At 42.9% G+C, this 21,103-nt stretch overlaps 1 protein-coding gene across 1 annotated transcript in view; it reads left to right on the top strand.

Moving 5' to 3' along the window:
- aoc2 (amine oxidase copper containing 2) overlaps positions 1 to 13,343 on the top strand; it is a 30,126-nt gene extending 16,783 nt beyond the window's left edge. The window contains exons 2-5 of the mRNA XM_062049488.1: positions 2,693 to 2,811; positions 9,409 to 9,575; positions 9,781 to 9,913; positions 12,163 to 13,343. Of these exons, the coding sequence (XP_061905472.1) occupies positions 2,693 to 2,811; positions 9,409 to 9,575; positions 9,781 to 9,913; positions 12,163 to 12,453 (710 nt within the window). The 3' untranslated portion in view covers positions 12,454 to 13,343. The remainder of the gene's footprint in view (positions 1 to 2,692; positions 2,812 to 9,408; positions 9,576 to 9,780; positions 9,914 to 12,162) is intronic.
- Positions 13,344 to 21,103: the final 7,760 nt, after the last annotated feature.

The following is a 21,103-nucleotide window of genomic DNA, read 5'->3' as shown; positions in this document are numbered from 1 at the left end:
ATCCTTCAGCCACCAAACAGGATCCCCTCAACGCCTTGACTGCGCCTAGAGTCCAACCCTCACTGGAAACGGGTCCGACTAACTGCCGGCAATAGGGACCAAGCTCTGACACTGATCGTACAGGGAGCGGACCGCCACAATCAAACAGTCCCATACCCCATACTCTCTGAGCACTCCCCACAGGACTTCCCTGGATACACGGTCGAATGCCTTCACCAAGTCCACAAAACACATGTAGACTGGTTGGGCAAACTCCCATGCGCCCTCAAGGACCCTGCCGAGAGTACAGAGCTGGTCCACAGTTCCACGACCAGGACGAAAACCACACTGTTCCTCCTGAATCTGAGGTTCGACTATCCGGCGTAACCTCCTCTCCAGTACACCTGAATAGACTTTACTGGGAAGGCTGAGGAGTGTGATCCCACAATAGTGGGAACACACCCTCTGGTTCCCCTTCTTAAAGAGAAGAACCACCACCCCGGTCTGCCAATCCAGAGGTACTTCCCCCAATGTCCACGCGATGTTGCAGAGTCTTGTCAACCAAGACAGCCCCACAGCATCCAGAGCCTTAAGGAACTCCGGGCGGATCTCATCCACCCCTGGGGCCTTGCCACCGAGGAGCTTTTTAACTACCTTGGCAACCTCAGCCACAAAAATAAGAGAGTCCACCACAGATTCCCCAGGCACTGCTTCCTAAGACGTGTCGGTTTGGATTGAGGAGGTCTTCGAATGATTCCCTCCCCCGATCCACAACATCCACAGTCGAGGTCAGCAGCACACCATCCCCACCATACACGGTGTTGACAGTGCACTGCATCCCCTTCCTGAAGCGGCGGATAGTGGTCCAGAATCGCTTCGAAGCCATGTGGAAGTCGTTTTCCATGGCTTCCCCGAACTCTTCTCATGTCCGATTTTTTGCCTCTGCGACCGCTGAAGCTGCACACTGCTGGGCCTATCGGTACCTGTCCATTGCCTCCGGAGTTCCATGAGCCAAAAGGACCGGATAGGACTCTTTCTTCAGCTTGATGGCATCCTTCACCGCTGGTTCTCGGATTACCGCCACGACAGGCCCCAACCACCTTGCGACCACAGCTCCAGTCGGCCGCCTCGACATATAGAAGTACGGAACATGGTCCACTCAGACTCAATGTCCAGCGCCTCCCTAGTGACATGTTCAAAGTTCTTCCGGAGGTGGGAATTAAAACTCTCTCTGACAGGAGACTCTGCTAGACATTCCCAGCAGACCCTCTGAATGCGTTTGGGCCTGCCAGGTCTGTCCGGCATCCTCCCCCACAATCGCAGCCAACTCACCACCAGGCGGTGATCGGTAGAAAGCTCTTCCCCTCTCTGCACCCGAGTGTCCAAAACATGAGACCGCAAATCCGATGACATAACTACAAAGTCGATCATGGAACTACGGCCTAGGGTGTCCTGATGCCAAGTACACACATGGACATCCTTATGTTTGAACATGGTGTTTGTTATGGAAAATCTGTGACGAGCACAACAGTCCAATAACAAAACACCACTCGGGTTCAGATCCGGGCGGCCATTCTTCCCAATCACGCCTCTCCAGGTTTTACTGTCGTTGCCAACATGAGCGTTGAAGTCCCCCAGTAGAACAAGGGAATCACCCGGGGGAGCACTCTGTAGTACTCCCTTGAGTTAATCCAAAAAGAGTGGGTACTGCGAACTGCTGTTTGGTGCGTAAGCACAAACAACAGTCAGGACCGCCTTCGGGTGGGGAAGCTATCCTCTCGTCCACTGGGTTGAACTCGAACAACAAGAAATCCACTCCAGCCCATCGCCTCTCACTGCGTGAAAACGCCAGAGTGGAAGAGAATCCAGCCCCTCTCTAGAGAACTGGTTCCAGAGCCTTTGCTGTGCGTCGAAGTGAGTCAGACTATATCCGGCCGGAACTTCTCCACCTCGCACACCAGCTCTGGCTCCTTCCCCCCTAGCGAGGTGGCGTTCCACGTCCCAAGAGCTAGCTTATGTAGTCGAGGATTGAACCGCCAAGTGCCCTGACTTCGGCTCCCGCCCAGTCACATCGCACCCGACCTCTATGGCCCCTCCTATGAATGGTGAGCCCATTGGAGGGGGGACCCACTTTGCCTCTTCGGGCTGCGGCCGGCCAGGCCCCTTTGGGACAGGCCCACCCACCAGGCTCTCGCCATCGTGCCCCACCTCCCGCCTGGCTCCAGAGGGGGGCCCCGGTGACCTGCGTCCGGGCGAGAGAAATGTGGGTCCTTTGTTTGTATTTTTCATAGAGGTCTTAGAGCTGCTCTTTGTCTGATCCCTCACCTAGGACCTGTTTGTCTTGGGAGACCCTACCAGGGGGCATAGAAGTCCCCGGACAACATAGCTTCTAAGATCATTGGGACATGCAAACTCCTCTACCACGATAAGGAGGAGATTATTATTTTATATCATTATTTATTTACCATTTAAAATTATCACTATATATCATTACATATTTACAATTTACAATTATCACTATATATCATTATATATTTACAATTTACAATTATCACTAAATATCATTATATATTTACAATTTACAAGTAGTATTACAGTAAATAGAAGGAAGAATGACCTGCCAGACAGTAGAAGAAGCTAGTTTGTGAGTAACATCTGGGTGCTGCATGTAAAGTACTGCAGTCCAAAAGTATTTGTGTGTATTTGCCTGCAGGAGTGAGAAACGTGTTCCAGACCAAAGACATGCAGTTTGTCAACAGCACAATTCCATGGGTGGCTAACGGCTATGCTATGGTTCCCCAGCTGGTGGAGAGGCAGCTGAAATCAGAACAGGTCATATTTCCATTCATTTAGCAAAATGTATTTGTAGTCGTCAATAATGACAACATCAATACAAACATGTACTTACTTACGTGTGTACATGACTTTTAAAGTTTAATAATAATAACTAACATGTGTTTCAGTGAGTAGGAACATGACTTTTAAGTTGTACTAGTATTTATTGTTAATACTAACATGAATATGTGTTTAAGTGTGTAAAAACATGACTTTTAAGTTGTATTAGTATGTATTAATAATAACATAAATATAAAAACACGTATTTAAGTGTGTAAAAACATGACTTTTAAGTTGTACTCGTATTCATTAATAATACTAACATGAATATGTGTTTAAGTGTGTAAGAACATGACTTTTAAGTTGTACTAGTATTTATTAATAATAACATAAATGATAAATGGGTTATACTTGTATAGCGCTTTTCTACCTTCAAGGTACTCAAAGCGCTTTGACAGTATTTCCACATTTACCCATTCACACACACATTCACACACTGATGGCGGGAGCTGCCATGCAAGGCGCTAACCAGCAGCCATCAGAGGCAAAGGGTGAAGTGTCTTGCCCAAGGACACAACGGACGTGACTAGGAAGGTAGAAGGTGGGAATTGAACCCCAGTAACCAGCAACACTCCGATTGCTGGCACAGCCACTCTACCAACTTCGCCACGCATGTTTAAGTGTGTAAAAACATGACTTTTAAGTTGTGTTAGTATTTTTTTATAATAACATAAATATACAAACATGTATTTAAGTGTGTAAAAACATGACTTTTAAGTTGTACTCGTATTCATTAATAATACTAACATGAATGTGTTTAAGTGTGTAAAAACATGACGTTTTAGTTGTACTAGTATTCATTAATAATACTAACATGAATATGTGTTTAAGTGTGTAAGAACATGACTTTTAAGTTGTATTAGCATTAATTAATAAGAATATATAAATACAGACATGTGTTTAAGTGTGTAAGAACATGACTTTAAAGTTGTACTAGTATTTATTAAAATCAACATAAATATACAAACACAAGTTTAAGTGTGTAAAAACATGACTTTTAAGTTGTACTAGTATTCACTAATAATAACATAAATATAGAAACACATGTTTAAGTGTGTAAAAACATGACTTTTAAGTTGTATTAGTATTCATTAATAATACTAACATGAAAATGTGTTTAAGTATGTAAGAACATGACTTGTAAGTTGTACTAGTATTTATTAATAATAACATAAATATACAAACATGTTTAAGTGTGTAAAAACATGACTTTTAAGTTGTATTAGTATATATTAATGATAACCTAAATATACAAACACGTGTTTAAGTGTGTAAAAACATGACTTTTAAGTTGTACTAGTATTCATTAATAATACTAACATGAATATGTGTTTAAGTGAGTAAGAACATGACTTTTAAGTTGTAATAGTATTCATTAATAGTACTAACATGAACATGTGTTTAAGTGTGTAAAAACATGACTACAGTTATATTAGTATTTCTTAATAATAACATAAATATACCAAAACGTGTTTAAGTGTGTAAAAACATGACTATTAAGTTGTATTATTATGTATTAATTATACTAACATGAAAATGTGTCTAAGTGTGTAAAAATATGACTTTTAAGTTGTAGTAGTATTTATTAATATTACTAACATGAATATGTGTTTAAGTGTGTAAAAACATGACTTTTAAAGGCCTACTGAAATGAAATTTTCTTATTTAAACGGGGATAGCAGGTCCATTCTATGTGTCATACTTAAACATTTCGCGATATTGCCATATTTTTGCTGAAAGGATTTAGTAGAGAACATCGACGATAAAGTTCGCAACTTTTGGTCGCTGATAAAAAAGCCTTGCCTTTACCGGAAGTAGCGTGACGTCACAGGTTGTGTAGCTCCTCACATCTGCACATTGTTTACAATCATGGCCAACAGCAGCGAGAGCGATTCGGACCAAGAAAGCGACGATTACCCCATTAATTTGAGCGAGGATGAAAGATTCGTGGATGAGGAAAGTGAGAGTGAAGGATTAGAGTGCAGTGCAGGACGCCAGGATTTATCTTTTTTTGCTCTGACCGTAACTTAGGTACAAGGGCTCATTGGATTCCACACTTTCTCCTTTTTCTATTGTGGAACACGGATTTGTATTTTAAACCACCTCGGATATTATAACCTTTTTGAAAATGAGAGTCGAGAATGCGAAATGGACATTCACAGTGACTTTTATCTCCACGACAATACATCGGCGAAACCCTTTAGCTACGGAGCTAACGTGATAGCATCGTGCTTAACTGCAGATAGAAACAGAAGAAATAAGCCCCTGACTGGAAGGATAGACAGAAGATCAACAATACTACTATTACTTCTACTATCAGGAGACACCGAACCAAACCCTGGACCTATAACCACACGGTTAATGCTGTCCCGCCTGGCGAAGTCTAGCAATGCTGTTGCTAACGACGCCATTGAAGCTAACTTAGCTACGGGACCTCAACAGAGCTATGCTAAAAACATTAGCTCTCCACCTACGCCAGCCCTCATCTGCTCATCACCACCCGTGCTCACCTGCGTTCCAGCGATCGACGGCGCGACAGAGGACTTCACCACGATCATCGGTGCGGTCGGCGGCTAGCGTCGGATAGCGCGTCTGCTATTCAACTCAAAGTCCTCCTGGTTGTGTTGCTGTAGCCAGCCGCTAATACACCGATCCCACCTACAGCTTTCTTCTTTGCTGTCTCCATTGTTCATTAAACAAATTGCAAAACATTCACCAACACAGATGTCCAGAATACTGTGGGATTTTGCGATGAAAACAGACTACTTAAGCTGGCCACCGTGCTGTTCCAAAATGTCTGCTACAATCCGTGACGTCACGCGCAAACGTCATCATACCGAGACGTTTTCAGCCGGATATTTCTCTTTGCACTTTGCACTTTATAAGTTAACCCGGCCGTATTAGCATGTGTTGCAATGTTAAGATTTCATCATTGATATATAAACTATCAGAATGCGTGGTCGGTAGTAGTGGGTTTCAGTAGGCCTTTAAGTTGTACTAGTATTTATAAATAATTACATAAATATACAAACACATGTTTTAGTGTGTAAAAACATGACTTTTAAGTTGTAATATATTTTATTAATAATAACATGAATGTACAAAAACGTTTTTTTGATTAGGCACAGGTGTGCTTCCCGAATAACAGAGGCAGGTGAAAATAATACGTAACCATGGTAACAAACTCAAACAAGGAAGTGCACAACCAGGAACTGAGGGAGTCCAAAACAAACCGAAAACACAAAACATGATCCAGACCACGGATCATGACAGTCACGGCCCCTTAAGGACAGATCCCAGATGTCCCCAAAAAAACAAAAACCAAGCAGGGTCAAAAGTCACGGGAGGGCGGGGGGAGGACTTGGCGGTGGGTCGCCGGGCCAAGTGTCCCCGAATCCACAGAGGACAAGTCAAGTGGCGGCGGCGAGTGGAACGCCGCTGCAGCAGGTGAGGCGGGCGACCCGGGAATGGCCACATTCGTGGCCGACGGGGAGGTGGGCGCACTTGGCGAGGCGGACGACCAGGGAGCGGCCACATCTGTGGTCGACGGGGAGGTGCGCGCGCCGGCGTTGTCGTCGTGGCAGGCTTGGAAGCAGCAGACGAGTCAGGCGTGGACGCAGCAGCAGACGAGTCAGGCGTGGACGCAGCAGCAGAAGGCGAAGCTTGGCGTGGTGCAAGTACAGGCGGCGAAGCTTGGCGTGGTGCAGGTACAGGCGGCAAAGCTTGGCGTGGAGCAGGTACAGGCGGCGAAGCTTGGCGTGTCAGCCGAGGTGCAGGAACAGGTATCAGCCGAGAAGCAGGAACAGGTGTCAGCCGAGGTGCAGGAACAGGTGTCAGTTGAGGTGCAGGAACAGGTGCCAGCCGAGGAGCAGGAACTGGAGCTTGAGCCAGCCGAGGAGCAGGAACGGGAGCTTGAGCCAGCCGAGGAGCAGGAGCTGGAGCTTGAGCCAGCCGAGGAGCAGGAACTGGAACTGTTGCTGAGGAGGATGGCATCTGCAGGCCCACCGGAGATGATGGTGGCGTCTGCAGGCCCACCGGAGATGATGGTGGTGTCTGCAGGCCCACCGGAGATGATGGTGGCGTCTGCAGGCCCACTGGAGATGATGGTGGCGTCTGCAGGCCCACCGGAGATGATGGTGGCGTCTGCAAGCCCACCGGAGATGATGGTGGCGTCTGCAAGCCCACCTGGGCTGAGGTTAGCCATGAGCATGGCGGAGGTGGTATAGCTGGGGGTTGCGGCCTGGCATGCCGACGGACTGGTGGCGGAGGACGGGCCGGAGGTTGCGGCTTAGCAGGCTGAAAGACTGGTGGTGGTGGCCGGGCTGGAGGTTGATGCCTGGCAGGACGCAGCTGAGCCACCCCACCAGCACAGCTCCCGGCCCCAGATTTTGTTTAGTTATATTCTGTTAGTTTTGGACTTCCTTAGTTGTTTTTGTGCACTTCAGGGGTTTGTTTTGGTTACCATGGGGACAAATTGGTTTCACCTGCCTCTGATTAGTGTTCAGCACGTTCACCTGCTGTTAAACACTAATCAGAGAGCTATTTATTCACGTTGCCCGCCACACACTGTCTGGCCTCCTTGTTTGCGGTAAGCAAGTGTTATGTTGGTTTTTTTCATGTCCTAGTTATGTGCTAAGTGTTAGCCTTAGCTTCCCGTGCGTTCGGCACTCTTTTCTTTTGCTTGTTTTTCTGTTTGCCTATGATTTATGTAAATAAATCATCTCTTACCTTCACGTTTTTGTCCGGAGTGTCCGTGTTGCACTGGAGGAATGATCCCGCACAAATATGCGACCCCCACGTGACAAAAACATCTTCGTCTCTGACGTCATCAAAAGTGGACGGGGCGACGTCATCAGGAGAAGACGACTGGGCTGCCTGCAGCTTGCTTCGGTCCGGGGGAGGAGCTTTTGGGAGTGACGTGTCCTGACAGCGAAATGAAGCCTTTTTGGCTGGCTTACGTTTTTGCTGACGCGTCCGGTACTGCGGTGGCGCGACAATGTCCTCGGGCCATACGGAGTTGAGTGGGATCAACTTTCCATTAGGACCCCACATCAGGTCCTGGCGCTCCAAGGGGGAATAGCGGAGAGTCTCCGCCTCCATTGCCTCCAAATCTAACCACGTACCTAAGTCCAGCTCCTCAAAGTCCGTTGCGGAAGAACTGTATGCTGGCTTCCTTCTGTCACGATCGAGGCGCATGATGATGCGGATTTGTTCTCCCAAGATGCAGTTGGACACTCCGGACAAAAACGTAAAGGTAAGAGATGGTTTATTTAACATAAATCATAGCCAAACAGAAAACAAGCAAAAGAAAAGCGTGCCGAACGCACGGGAAGCTAAGACAACAACTTTAGCACAGAGTCTGACAACTAGGCACAGAGTCAAGAACAAGAATACAGAAACGTGACTGTTGCTTACCGCAAACAAGGAAGCCAGGACGAGTGAATAGAAAAGCAGGCTTAAATAGTGTCTCTTGATTAGGCACAGGTATGCTTCCCGAATAACAGAGGCAGGTGAAAATAATACGTAACCATGGTAACAAACTCAAACAAGGAAGTGCACAACCAGGAACTGAGGGAGTCCAAAACAAACCGAAAATACAAAACATGATCCAGACAACAGATCATGACATTCCTCTTGTAAACATGCACTATGGATGCATCCTTGAAGTCTTGAGGGACACCACCCTTCCTCCAGATGACCTGGTACAGGGACAGTAGCTTCTTTACTAGTGCCATGCCTCCAATCTTGTAGATGTATGCGGTCAGCCCATCGCCTCCTGGTGCTTTTCCAAAAGTGGTCTGTTGGAGTGCTTTCACTGTCTCTGCACTGGTGGGGGGGGTCAGCCAGCTCAGCTTTCACTGGCAGCTGGGGGATCGTGGCAATTGCCACTGTTCTTCAATGCAGCACTTCCATGATGTTCTCTTCTAGTGCCTTGTTGTCATGTACCAGGCTTCCAACATTGAGCTTACGCATGAGCTTGCCTCAGGTCGTCTTCCTCTTCTGGGCAAGCTGGATGTTTATCTTGCTCCTGAGTAGACGGTGGTCTGACCAGCAGTCCGCACCCCTCATGCAGCGTGTGATGTGCACATCAGCTCGGTTTCTCTGGCAGGCTATGACGTAGTCGAGCATGTGCCACTGTTTGGAGCGAGGGTGCATCCAGAGGACTGACCTGCCAGGCAACAGGTGGTTTGGAATCAGAGTTTCCCTCTCCTATCCGATGTGTTGGCTAGACTACGTACTACAAGATGTACCATACAGGCATGCAGGAGGCCCAGGTCTGTCAGTAGGGACATTTCCTTAGCCAAAGGGCCCTTGCTGAGGTAAGGTTCTGCCTCTTTGCAGCCTGCGGTTGCAGTTTAACGTCTTATCCAGGACACTATGTGTAGTAGTAGTATGTAAGTGTAGTAGTAATTTGGGTAGTAATAGTATGTAAGTGTAGTAATAATGTGCAGTAATAGTATGTAAGTGTAGTAGTAATGTGTAATAATAGTATGTAAGGGTAGTAGTAATGTGTGTAGTACTAATACTGTGCAGGAGGCGGCGCTGCGTCACGATGCCAAGGTTCCTCGCTATCTCCACATCGCGAGCAACAAAAGCAACGCCTGGGGCCATCAGCGCTCCTACAGACTTCAGCTTCTCAGCTCCACAGGAGATCACCTGCCAGAGAGCCAGACCGAGGAGCGCGCCATGTCCTGGGCCAGGTGAGAACGCTTGAGACAAGTGGTCTGAGTCACATGACCTCAGACTTGACTGGAATCAAAATTAATCCATTATTGTTTATGTAAGTTGATCGTTTAAAGAAGACAGTTTGTGTGTGTGTGCGTGTGTGTGTGTGTGTGTGTGTGTGTGTGTGTGTGTGTGTGTGTGTGTGTGTGTGTGTGTGTGTGTGTGTGCGTGTGTGTGCAGGTACAAGGTGGCCATCAGCAAGCATAAGGACGAGGAACAGAGCAGCAGCAGTTTGTACAACCAGAACAACATCTGGATGCCAGCAGTCGACTTCAGCTCTTTTATTGCAGACGACGAAAACATCGAGAACGAGGTGCGTTGACATGAGCACATGAAGACATGAACACATAAACACAAAAAATACATGAATACATGAACACAAAATATACATGAATACATGAACACATTAATACATGAACATATGAAAATATGAATACATGAACACATGGATATATAAATACATGAATGCTTAAAAGCATGAACATATGAATACTTGATTACATGAACACATTAATACAATAATACATAAACATATGAATACATAGCTACATGAATACATGGATATATAAACACATGAATGCTTTAATACATGAACACATGAATGCTTTAATACATGAACATATGAATATATGAACACATGAATACAATAATACATTAACATATGAATACATAAATACATGGGCACATGGATACATAAAGACATGAATGCTTGAATACATGATCATATGAATATGTAAAAACATGAACACATTAATACATGAATACATTAATACAGGAAAATATTAATGCATATATACATGAACACATGAATGTATAAATACATGAATGCTTGAATACATTAACACAAAAAATAAACACATCAACATATAACACATTATTACATCAACACATGAACAGATGATTACATGTAAACATGACCACATGAACACATCAATGCATGAACAAATGATTACATCAAAACATGAACAAATGATTACATGAACACATGAATACATGAACACATTAACATGTGTTCATAAGCTCATGTTTCCATGAGCACATGAACATATAAATAAATGAACGACATCAACATATGACACATACATACATCAACGCATAAACAAATGATTACATGAACTCATAAATACATGGACCCGTGAATACATGGACACATGAATACATAAAAAAATAAACACTTCAACATATGACACATACATACATCAACACATAAGCAAATGATTACATGAACACATAAATACAAGAACACCTGAATAAATGGACATTAGAATACATAAATAAATTAACATATGACACATACATACATCAATCAAATGATTACATGAAGACATAAATACAGGGACACCTGAATACATGGACACATGAATACATGGACACATGAATACATGAACAGTAATAAATGAACGCATCAACATATGACACATACTTACATCAACGCATGAACATATGATTACATGTACACATAAAAACATGGACACATGAATACATGAACACATAAACACATAATATGGACGAATGAACACATGAGCACATGGATACATGAATACATGAACACATGAATACATGAACACATGGATTCATGGATACATGAATACATGAAAACATAAATACATGGACACATGAACACAGATAGATGAATACATGAACACATGGATACATGACCACATTAATACATGGACACATTGATACATGAATACATGAACACGTGAATACAAGAGCACATGAATACATGGATACATGAACACATAAACACATGACTACATGAATACAGGAACACATGAATACAGGAACACATGAATACATGAACACATGGATACATAAACACATGAGCACATGGATACATGAATACATGAGCACAAAAAAATGAACACATGAGCACATGGTTACATGGATACATGAACACATAAATACAAGAACACATGAGCACATGAATACATTAATACATGAACACATGGATACATGAGCACATGGATACACGAACACATGAATACATTACCACATGGATACATGAATACATGAGCACATGGATACATGAACAGATGAGCACATAATACATGAATACATGAGCACATGGATACATGAACTCATAAATACATGAATACATGAACACATGAACAGGAACATATAATTACATGAACACATCAACACATGAGCACATGGATACATGAATACATGAACACATGAACACATGAATACATGGACACATGAACACATGGATACATGAACACATGAGCACATGGTTACATGGATACATGAACACAAAAATACATGAATACATGAACACATGAACACATGAATACATGGACACATGGATACATGAATACATGAAAACATAAATACATCCATACATGGATACATGAACACATAGATACATGAATACATGAATACATGGAAACATGGATACATGGATACATGGACACATGAATGCAAACATACATGGACACATGGATACATGAATACATGAAAACATAAATACATTAATTCATGGATACATGAACACATGAATACATGAGCACATGAACCACAAAACAGAGGTACCAGTGATGATAGTTTCTGTATTTGCAGGATCTGGTTGCCTGGGTAACCACCGGCTTCCTGCACATTCCGCATGCTGAGGACATCCCTAATACTGTAACCGTGGGCAACGGGGGCGGGGTCTTACTGCGACCTCACAACTACTTTGATGAAGACCCTTCAGTCCAATCAGATGACAGCGTCTACTTCCAACCAGGAAGTGAAGGGTCATGTGACCTCAACAAGGTGGCGTGTGCGTCTCAGCAGACTTGTAGTCCTGTCATGGAGACCTGGGACTACCACGGCTTTGATGGAGTCATGAAGTTCATAGACTGGCACTGAATACTACTACTACATCCTATATGTATTACTACTACATCCTACATGTACTATTACTACATCCTACATGTACCACTATTACATCCTACATGTACTACTACTACATCCTACATGTACCACTACTACATCCTACATGTACTACTACTACATCCTACATGTACCACTACTACATCCTACATGTACTACTACTACATCCTACATGTACCACTAATACATAGTACATGTAATACTAATACATCATACATGTACTACAAGATATAGTAATACATGATATATGTACTGCAGGATAAAGTAATACGTAATAAATGTACTACTGAATATAGTAATACCTAATACATGTACTACATGATATAGTAATACATCATACATGTACTGCAGGATATATTAATACATCATACATGTACTACATAATATAGTAACACATAATACATGTACTGTAGGATATAGTAGTACATCATCCATGTTCTACATGATATAGTAATACATCATACATGTACTGCAGGATATAGTAATACATCATACATGCACTGCAGGATCTAGTAATACATCATACATGTACTGCAGGATCTAGTAATACATCATACATGTACTACATTGTATAGTAATACATCATACATGTACAACTGATATACTAATCAATCATATATGTACTAGAGGATATAGTAATACATCATACATGTACTATATAATATAGTAATACATCATACATGTACTATATAATATAATAATACATCATACATGTACTACTGGATAGAGTAATACATCTTACATGTACTACATGATATAGTAATACATCATACATGTACTACATGATATAGTAATACATCATACATGTACTACATGATATAGTAATATATCATACTTGCCAACCTTGAAACCTCCGATTTCGGGAGGTGGGGGGTGGGGCGGGGGCGTGGTTGGGGGCGGTGGGCGTGGTTAAGAGGGGAGGAGTATATTTACCGCTAGAATTCACCGTCTAGTATTTCATATATATATATATATATATATATATATATATATATATATATATATATATATATATATATATATATATATATATATATATATATATATATATATATATATATATATATATATATATATATATGTATATATATATTTCTACATCCTGAAAATATGCAAACAAAACTGTGTTTAGATAATTGATACTTCAACTCGCATAAATAAATCTTAAGGAATATAACATAACTTGGCTTCTGAGAGCTTCAAAATGTAATGAATAAAATGCTAGAGTTGTTGATAAACAAGCAATTATTTTAATAATTAAATATGGTCATTTTAAATGAATTATTATGATCATTTAAAATTAATTATTTCAAATATGTTTATTTTAATGTATAATTCTATGGCTGGATGTAATAAGGAGTCAGAAAAAATACAAATAAAAATACAATTCATTTTGATGTTTTTAGCAAAATATAGTAAAAATGTATTTATTTATTTAAAAAAAATTAATAAATAGATTTATTTTTAGGTAAGATAAACATAATATTACAATTTAGTCTGGATGATTTAGTTCTTGTCACCCTGTTGTCCTCCCGTCTCTTCCCCGAGGATGGCTCCATGAGCTGGGCAAACGCCTGGAGATGCCCTACGTCAACAACACGGTCGGCGGCCCGTCGGTGCGCAGCTCATACATCGCCGCCGTCTACTTCACCCTCAGCACCCTGACCAGCGTCGGCTTTGGCAGCGTGTGTGCCAACACGGACGCCGAGAAGATCTTCTCCATCTGCACCATGCTCATCGGCGGTATGCCGGACGCCTCGTATGGATAACGTGATTGGGCAAGCACGCTGTTTATATAGTGGGAAAGCGGACGTGAAAACAGGCTTTCCTCACTCAGGTCCGCATGGAGCTGGAGGGGGCGTGGCCTCCAGCTCCGACTGAACTTCGGGAGATTTTCGGGAAAATATTAGTCCCGGGAGGTTTTCGGGAGAGGCGCTGAATTTCGGGAGTCTCCCAGAAAATTCGGGAGGGTTGGCAAGTATGCATCATACATGTAGTACATGCTATTATAGTACATCATACATGTAGTATATAATATAGTAATACATCATACATGTACTACAGGATAGAATAATACATCATACATGTACTACATGATATAGTCATACATCATACATGTGCTACATGATATAGTAATACATCACACATGTACTACATGATATAGTAATACATCATACATGTACTACATTATATAGTAATACATCATACATGTACTACATTATATAGTAATACATCATACATGTACTGCAGTTTATAATAATAATCTGCAACTACTACTGTACTTTCTAATTTGTCATACAATTAAAGTATCAAGTAGTATGTCTTCATTCTTCTTTTAAAGTTATTAAATTCTATAAGTGTAATATTTCAGTGCGAATGAATATTTTCCAAATGTATACTTCCTTTCTTTGCTGTACATAAAAGGTATGTTCTTTACAAAATGCAGTATTGTAGTATACATAATACTTTGTTATATACAAAATATGATGTTTTACAAAGTACTTCTATATTTACAAAATATGATCTTATACAAAATAATTCTATATTTACAAAATATAATTGTATACAAAACACTTCTATATTTACAGAATATGATCTTATACAAAATACTTCTATATTTACAAAATATGATTGTATACAAAATACCTCTATAATTACAAAATATGATTGTATACAAAATACTTGTATGTTTACAAAATATGATTGTATACAAAATACTTCTATATTTACAAAATATGATCTTATAAAAAATACTTCTATATTTATAAAATATGATCTTATACAAAATACTTCTATATTTACAAAATATGATTGTATACAAAACATCTCTATTTTTACAAAATATGATTGTAGGCAAAATACTTCTATATTTACAAAATATGATGGTATAAAAAGTATTTCTATATTTACAAAATATGATATTATACAAAATACTTCCATTTTTACAAAAATGATTGTGTACAAAATACTTCTAAATTTACAAAGTATGATTGTAGACAAAATACTTATATAGTTACAAAATATGATATTTTAGAAAATACTTCTATATTTACAAAATATGATTGTATACAAAATACTTCTATATTTACAAAATATGATTGTTTACAATATACTTCTATTTTTACAAAATATGATTGCATACAAAATACTTCTATATATACAGAATATGATTGCATACAAAATACTTCTATATTTAGACTTACTTAGACTTACTTCCTCCCATTCCTGTTGGAACATTGGGCGACGGGTCCCCTCCATTTGTTCCGGTCACTGGCAACCCTTCTTGCTCCATGCCAGCTGACTCCCATCTCTCTCAGGTCTTCCTTGGCTGTTTGTCTCCACGTCTTCTTTGGCCGTCCTCTCTTCCTCTTTCCCCCTTCTGGCACCCGGTCCATTGCCACACTTGCTGGTCTCTCTTTTGGCAGTCGGAGTACGTGTCCAGCCATTCTCCTTCTCATGTCAGAGACTATGTCCGACAATGGTGCCACCCCTGCCCTTCTCATCACCCCTTCATTGGTGATGTGGTCTCTCCATGAGATCCTCAAGATGTATCCGAGGCACCGTCAGTGGAAGACATCCAGCTTGTTAGTAATGCTTGATGTCTTCATCCACGTCTCACAGGCATAGGTCACTGTAGGGATGACCACTGACATATAGAGGCGTAGCTTTGTGGACGTACTGATAGATTTTGATGACCAGATGTTCCGGAGGCGTTGGAAGACTCCTGCAGCTTTTCCGATTCTGGTCTGTACATCCTTTTCTGCGTCTCCAGTGTTTGAGATGTTGCTTCCAATATACGTGAAGTTCTCAACGTACTCTATGCCTTGTTCGCCTACGGTGAGCAGTGGTACGTTTTGGTCTTATGCGACGGTCATGGCCTTGGTCTTCTCTTGGCTTATACGTAGGCCGACTTTTTCCCCTTGCTCATGCAGATTGTTGGTCAATTTTTGGAGTGCAGCGTAGGAATGGCTAAGCAGAGCCAAGTCGTCCCCAAAGTCCAGATCTGCCAGTCTGCCCCCTCCCCACTTAATGCCGAGGTTTGCTCCGACGACAGACTTCCTCATGACAAAGTCTATGACAATGATAAACAGTAAGGGAGACAAGATGCAACCCTGTCTTACACCTCACAATGTCAAAGTCGTCGGTTGTCCTGTTGGTGGTTTTCACTCGACAGGTGGAGTTGTGGTACAGGGCTCTGAAGATGTTGACGTACTTTGATGGTATACCGTATAACTGGAGGATCTGCCACAGTGATTCCCGGTGGATGCTGTCGAAGGCTTTCTTGAAATCGATGTAATTGATGATGAGGGGTGTCTGGAGTTCTTGGCACTGTTCTATGATGTTGCGAAGAGTGAAGATCTGTTCCGCGCAGGACCTTCCCTTTCGGAAGCCGGCTTCCTCTTCCCTTAAGATGTTATCTACCTCGTCTTTTGGGCGTTGGAGCAGCACACTACAGAAAACCTTGCCTGGGATAGACAGCAGTGTGATGCCCCGCCAGTTGTTGCAGTCTGCGAGGTTTCCCTATATTTACAATATATAATTGTATACAAAATACTTCTATATTTACAGAATATGATTGTATACAAAAGACTTCTATATTTACAAAATATGATGGTATACGAAGTACTTCTATATTTACAAAATATGATTGTATACAAAATACTTCTATGTTTACAAAATATGATTGTATACAAAATACTTCTATATATACAGAATATGATCTTATACAAAATACTTCTATATTTACAATATATGATTGTATGCAAAATACTTCTATATTTACAAAATATGATTGTGTACAAAATACTTCTATATATACAAAATATGATCTTATACAAAATACTTCTATATTTACAAACTATGATTGTATACAAAATGTTTCTATGTTTACAAAAATAATTGTATACAAAATACTTGTATATTTACAAAATATGATTGTATACAAAATACTTCTATATTTACACAGTATGATTGTATACAAAATACCTGTCACACTGCAGTGAGGGAAGTCCTGTTTTGGGGTTGTCTGGCGAACTTCCTGTTTTATGTTGAAAGTTTAATCCTCCTCTCATTTCAGGCCACTTTCTCTTCCTCTGTGTCACTGGTCTGATGTCTTTCCTGATTGCCTGATTGTGCCCACCTGTGTCACCCTCCCTCATGTGTATGTAGCCCTCGTCTTCCCCACCTGTGTCACCCTCCCTCATGTGTATATAGTCCTCGTCTTCCCCACCTCTGTTACCCTCCCTCATGTGTATATAGCCCTCGTCATCCCCACCTGTGTCACCCTTCCTCATGTGTATATAGCCCTCGTCTTCCCCACCTCTGTCACCCTCCCTCATGTGTATATAGTCCTCGTCTTCCCCACCTGTCACCCTCCCTCATGTGTATATAGTCCTCGTCTTCCCCACCTGTCACCCTCCCTCATGTGTATATAGCCCTCGTCTTCCCCACCTCTGTCACCCTCCCTCATGTGTATATAGCCCTCGTCTTCCCCACCTGTCACCCTCCCTCATGTGTATATAGTCCTCGTCTTCCCCACCTGTCACCCTCCCTCATGTGTATATGGCCCTCGTCTTCCCCACTTGTGTCACCCTCCCTCATGTGTATATAGCCCTCGTCTTCCCCACCTGTGTCACCCTCCCTCATGTGTATATAGCCCTCGTCTTCCCCACCTGTGTCACCCTCCCTCATGTGTATATAGTCCTCGTCTTCCCCACCTGTGTCTCCCTCCTTCATGTGTATATAGCCCTCGTCTTCCCCACCTGTGTCACCCTCCCTCATGTGTATATAGCCCTCGTCTTCCCCACCTGTGTCACCTCCCTCATGTGTATATAGCCCTCGTCTTCCCCACCTGTGTCACCCTCCCTCATGTGTATATAGCCCTCGTCTTCCCCACCTGTGTCACCCTTCCTCATGTTTATACAGCCCTCGTCTTCCCCATCTGTCACCCTCCCTCATGTGTATATAGTCCGCGTCTTTCCCACCTGTGTCACCCTCCCTCCTGTGTATAGACTTCGTCTTCCCCACCTGTGTCACCTTACCTCATGTGTATGTAGTCCTCGTCTTCCCCACCTGTGTCACCCTCTCTCATGTGTATATGGCCCTCGTCTTCCCCACCTGTGTCACCCTCCCTCATGTGTATATAGCCCTCGTCTTCCCCACCTGTGTCACCCTCCCTCATGTGTATATAGTCCTCGTCTTCCCCACCTGTGTCACCCTCCCTCATGTGTGTATAGTCCTCGTCTTCCCCACCTGTCACCCTCCCTCATGTGTATGTAGTCCTCTTCTTCCCCACCGGTGTCACCCTCCCTCATGTGTGTATAGCCCGTCTTCCCCACCTGTGTCACCCTCCCTCATGTGTATATAGCCCTCGTCTTCCCCACCTTTGTCACCCTCCCTCATGTGTATATAGTCCTCGTCTTCCCCTGTCTTGTTGCCAGAGTATATGGTGTGATGGTGTACCTCCAGCCGTTTTCCAGTCTTGTCCAAGTCACTAAGTATTGCCTTGCTTTGTTCTTTGATATCTTTGTACCCTCTGAAGAAGAGTGATTTTGATTTGCTAAAGTTTTTTGGTCAGTTTTTATGAGCTAGTTTCATAGTGCTCTGCCATCTTTTTCCCCCTCCTCTTGGAGCACTTTAATTTGTAGTTTTCTTAGCCCTTTATAGTGTAGTTTCTGTTTATAGCTTTTTGTCTCCTCCTCTTCCTGAGCGATTTTCTTTTGGTGTAGTTAAACGTAGATTGTTGTTTCTTTTTATTATTAGATCCATGTAGATTTTGCTATCACCTTTTTCCCTCCCTCCGGAGTGATTTTTCGTTTATTATATTTTTGCCCTTTGCTACGTTTCCTTTCTACTCTAGTGTGTCAAATCTAGAGTTTATAGCCATTTGTTTATTGACTCTATCTGAAGAGAGTTCTCCGAAACTGTTGAATACAAGCCTGCTCAATCATTTCCGTCTGCAACTGAGTCCTCATTCTTGCCAAGGCCTAACAGTATACTCTGGCCAGTATGGACTCAGCAGAGGCTAAACAACTGACGGAGATCCTGCGCGACCAGAAATCACGGCTCGCCCGACAGGAGGATTTTCAGATGGCGATGGCAGCGAACATGGGTCACCTCTCCTCCTAGCTGCAAGGACTACTCGGGCAGTTTGCTCGACCGGTTCCGGCGTCCCAGCCCCCCACGCCAACTGCCGCTCCCACTCTGTCTTCACCTCCTCCCGGAGCCGGATGCAAGCTGGCCCCTCCGGCGCCATATGCTGGAACTCCCGGTTTGTGCAAAATGTTTTTGATAGACTGTGCTAATCATTACGAACTGATGCCCCATGCGTTTCCCACTGACCGCTCCAAGATCGCTTTTATGATTTCACATCTTACGGATAGAGCCAAGGCGTGGGCTTCTGCGAAATGGGGGCGGAACTCGTCACTCTGCCACTCATTCACAGACTTTCAAGCTGCTCTAACAAAAACGTTTGACCCGGTGTCCTCCAGCAGAGAAAAGGCACAAGAGCTAAGCAGTTTAAAGCAGGGTAACGGCTCCGTGTGCGACTATGCCATCCGCTTCCGCACGCTCGCAGCAGAAAGCGGGTGGGACGACACGGCTCTCTATGATGCTTTTCGGAAGGGGCTCAGAGCTTCCATACAGGACCTCCTCATTCCCCTGGACCTACCCAACAACCTAGATGCCCTCATCGCACTCGCCATCAGGACGGACAACCGACTAGCCCAGCTCAAAGGACAGCAAGGTGGAGGATTGGATGCTGCAGGAAGAACCACCTGTCCTTTCGCACCTAGCTGGGCGACCACTCAGCGCTCACCCCCGGAGCTACTTCCTCACGTCCGCACTAATCGAGTGGAGGAGCCCATACAGCTGGGGAGAGCCCGACTGACCCCACAGGAGTGACGCAAGCTGCTGATGGAGGGGAGATGTTTTTATTGTGGAGAGGGCGGCCATCTTGTCGTTTCGTGTCTGACCAAGGGATCTCAGGTGGTGAGTCACGTTCCGGCTGTTCCTCAGATGCCACGCACTCTTACCAAGATCACAATAACACATCAGACGGCTAATAGACTCTGGGGCAGACGAGAGTCTGATGGACTGGGGTTTAGCTAGGAGACTAGGGCTCAAGTCAGAACCGCTAGCTAAACCCATTAGGGCCAGGTCTCTGAATGGTAAGAAGCTTTTCACCATCACACACATCAGTGAACCTGTCCAAATGAATATTGACGGCCATCAGAAACAGATTTGTCCATACCTGATTATTTCTCCCTCTCATTCTCTGATCTTGGGGTATCCATGGCTGTACCAGCATAACCCTTGTGTTGACTGGAAAACAGGGATGTTCAGCGAATGGGGAAGGGAATGTACCCAGAACTGTATTTTTTCTACTGTCCAGAAAAAAGTGTCAAGGAAATTATTATTTTTTCTGCCAATCCTGCCACAGACTCAGAATGTCTGCACCTGAATTCTGTTCTCTCCTGTTATCACCACCTACAACAAGTCTTCAGCAAGACAAAGGCCCTGTCACTTCCACCCCACCGATCCTACGACTGTGTCATTGATCTACTGCCCGGGGCCACTATTCCCAAGGGGCGTCTGTACTCCGTCTCTGGTACAGAAAGAGCTGCCA

Source organism: Entelurus aequoreus, linkage group LG06 (assembly GCF_033978785.1).
Source record: "Entelurus aequoreus isolate RoL-2023_Sb linkage group LG06, RoL_Eaeq_v1.1, whole genome shotgun sequence".
Lineage (NCBI taxonomy): Eukaryota > Metazoa > Chordata > Actinopteri > Syngnathiformes > Syngnathidae > Entelurus > Entelurus aequoreus.
Note: the sequence above shows the minus strand (reverse complement) of the source record. Positions and strands in the feature narration are given on the sequence as shown.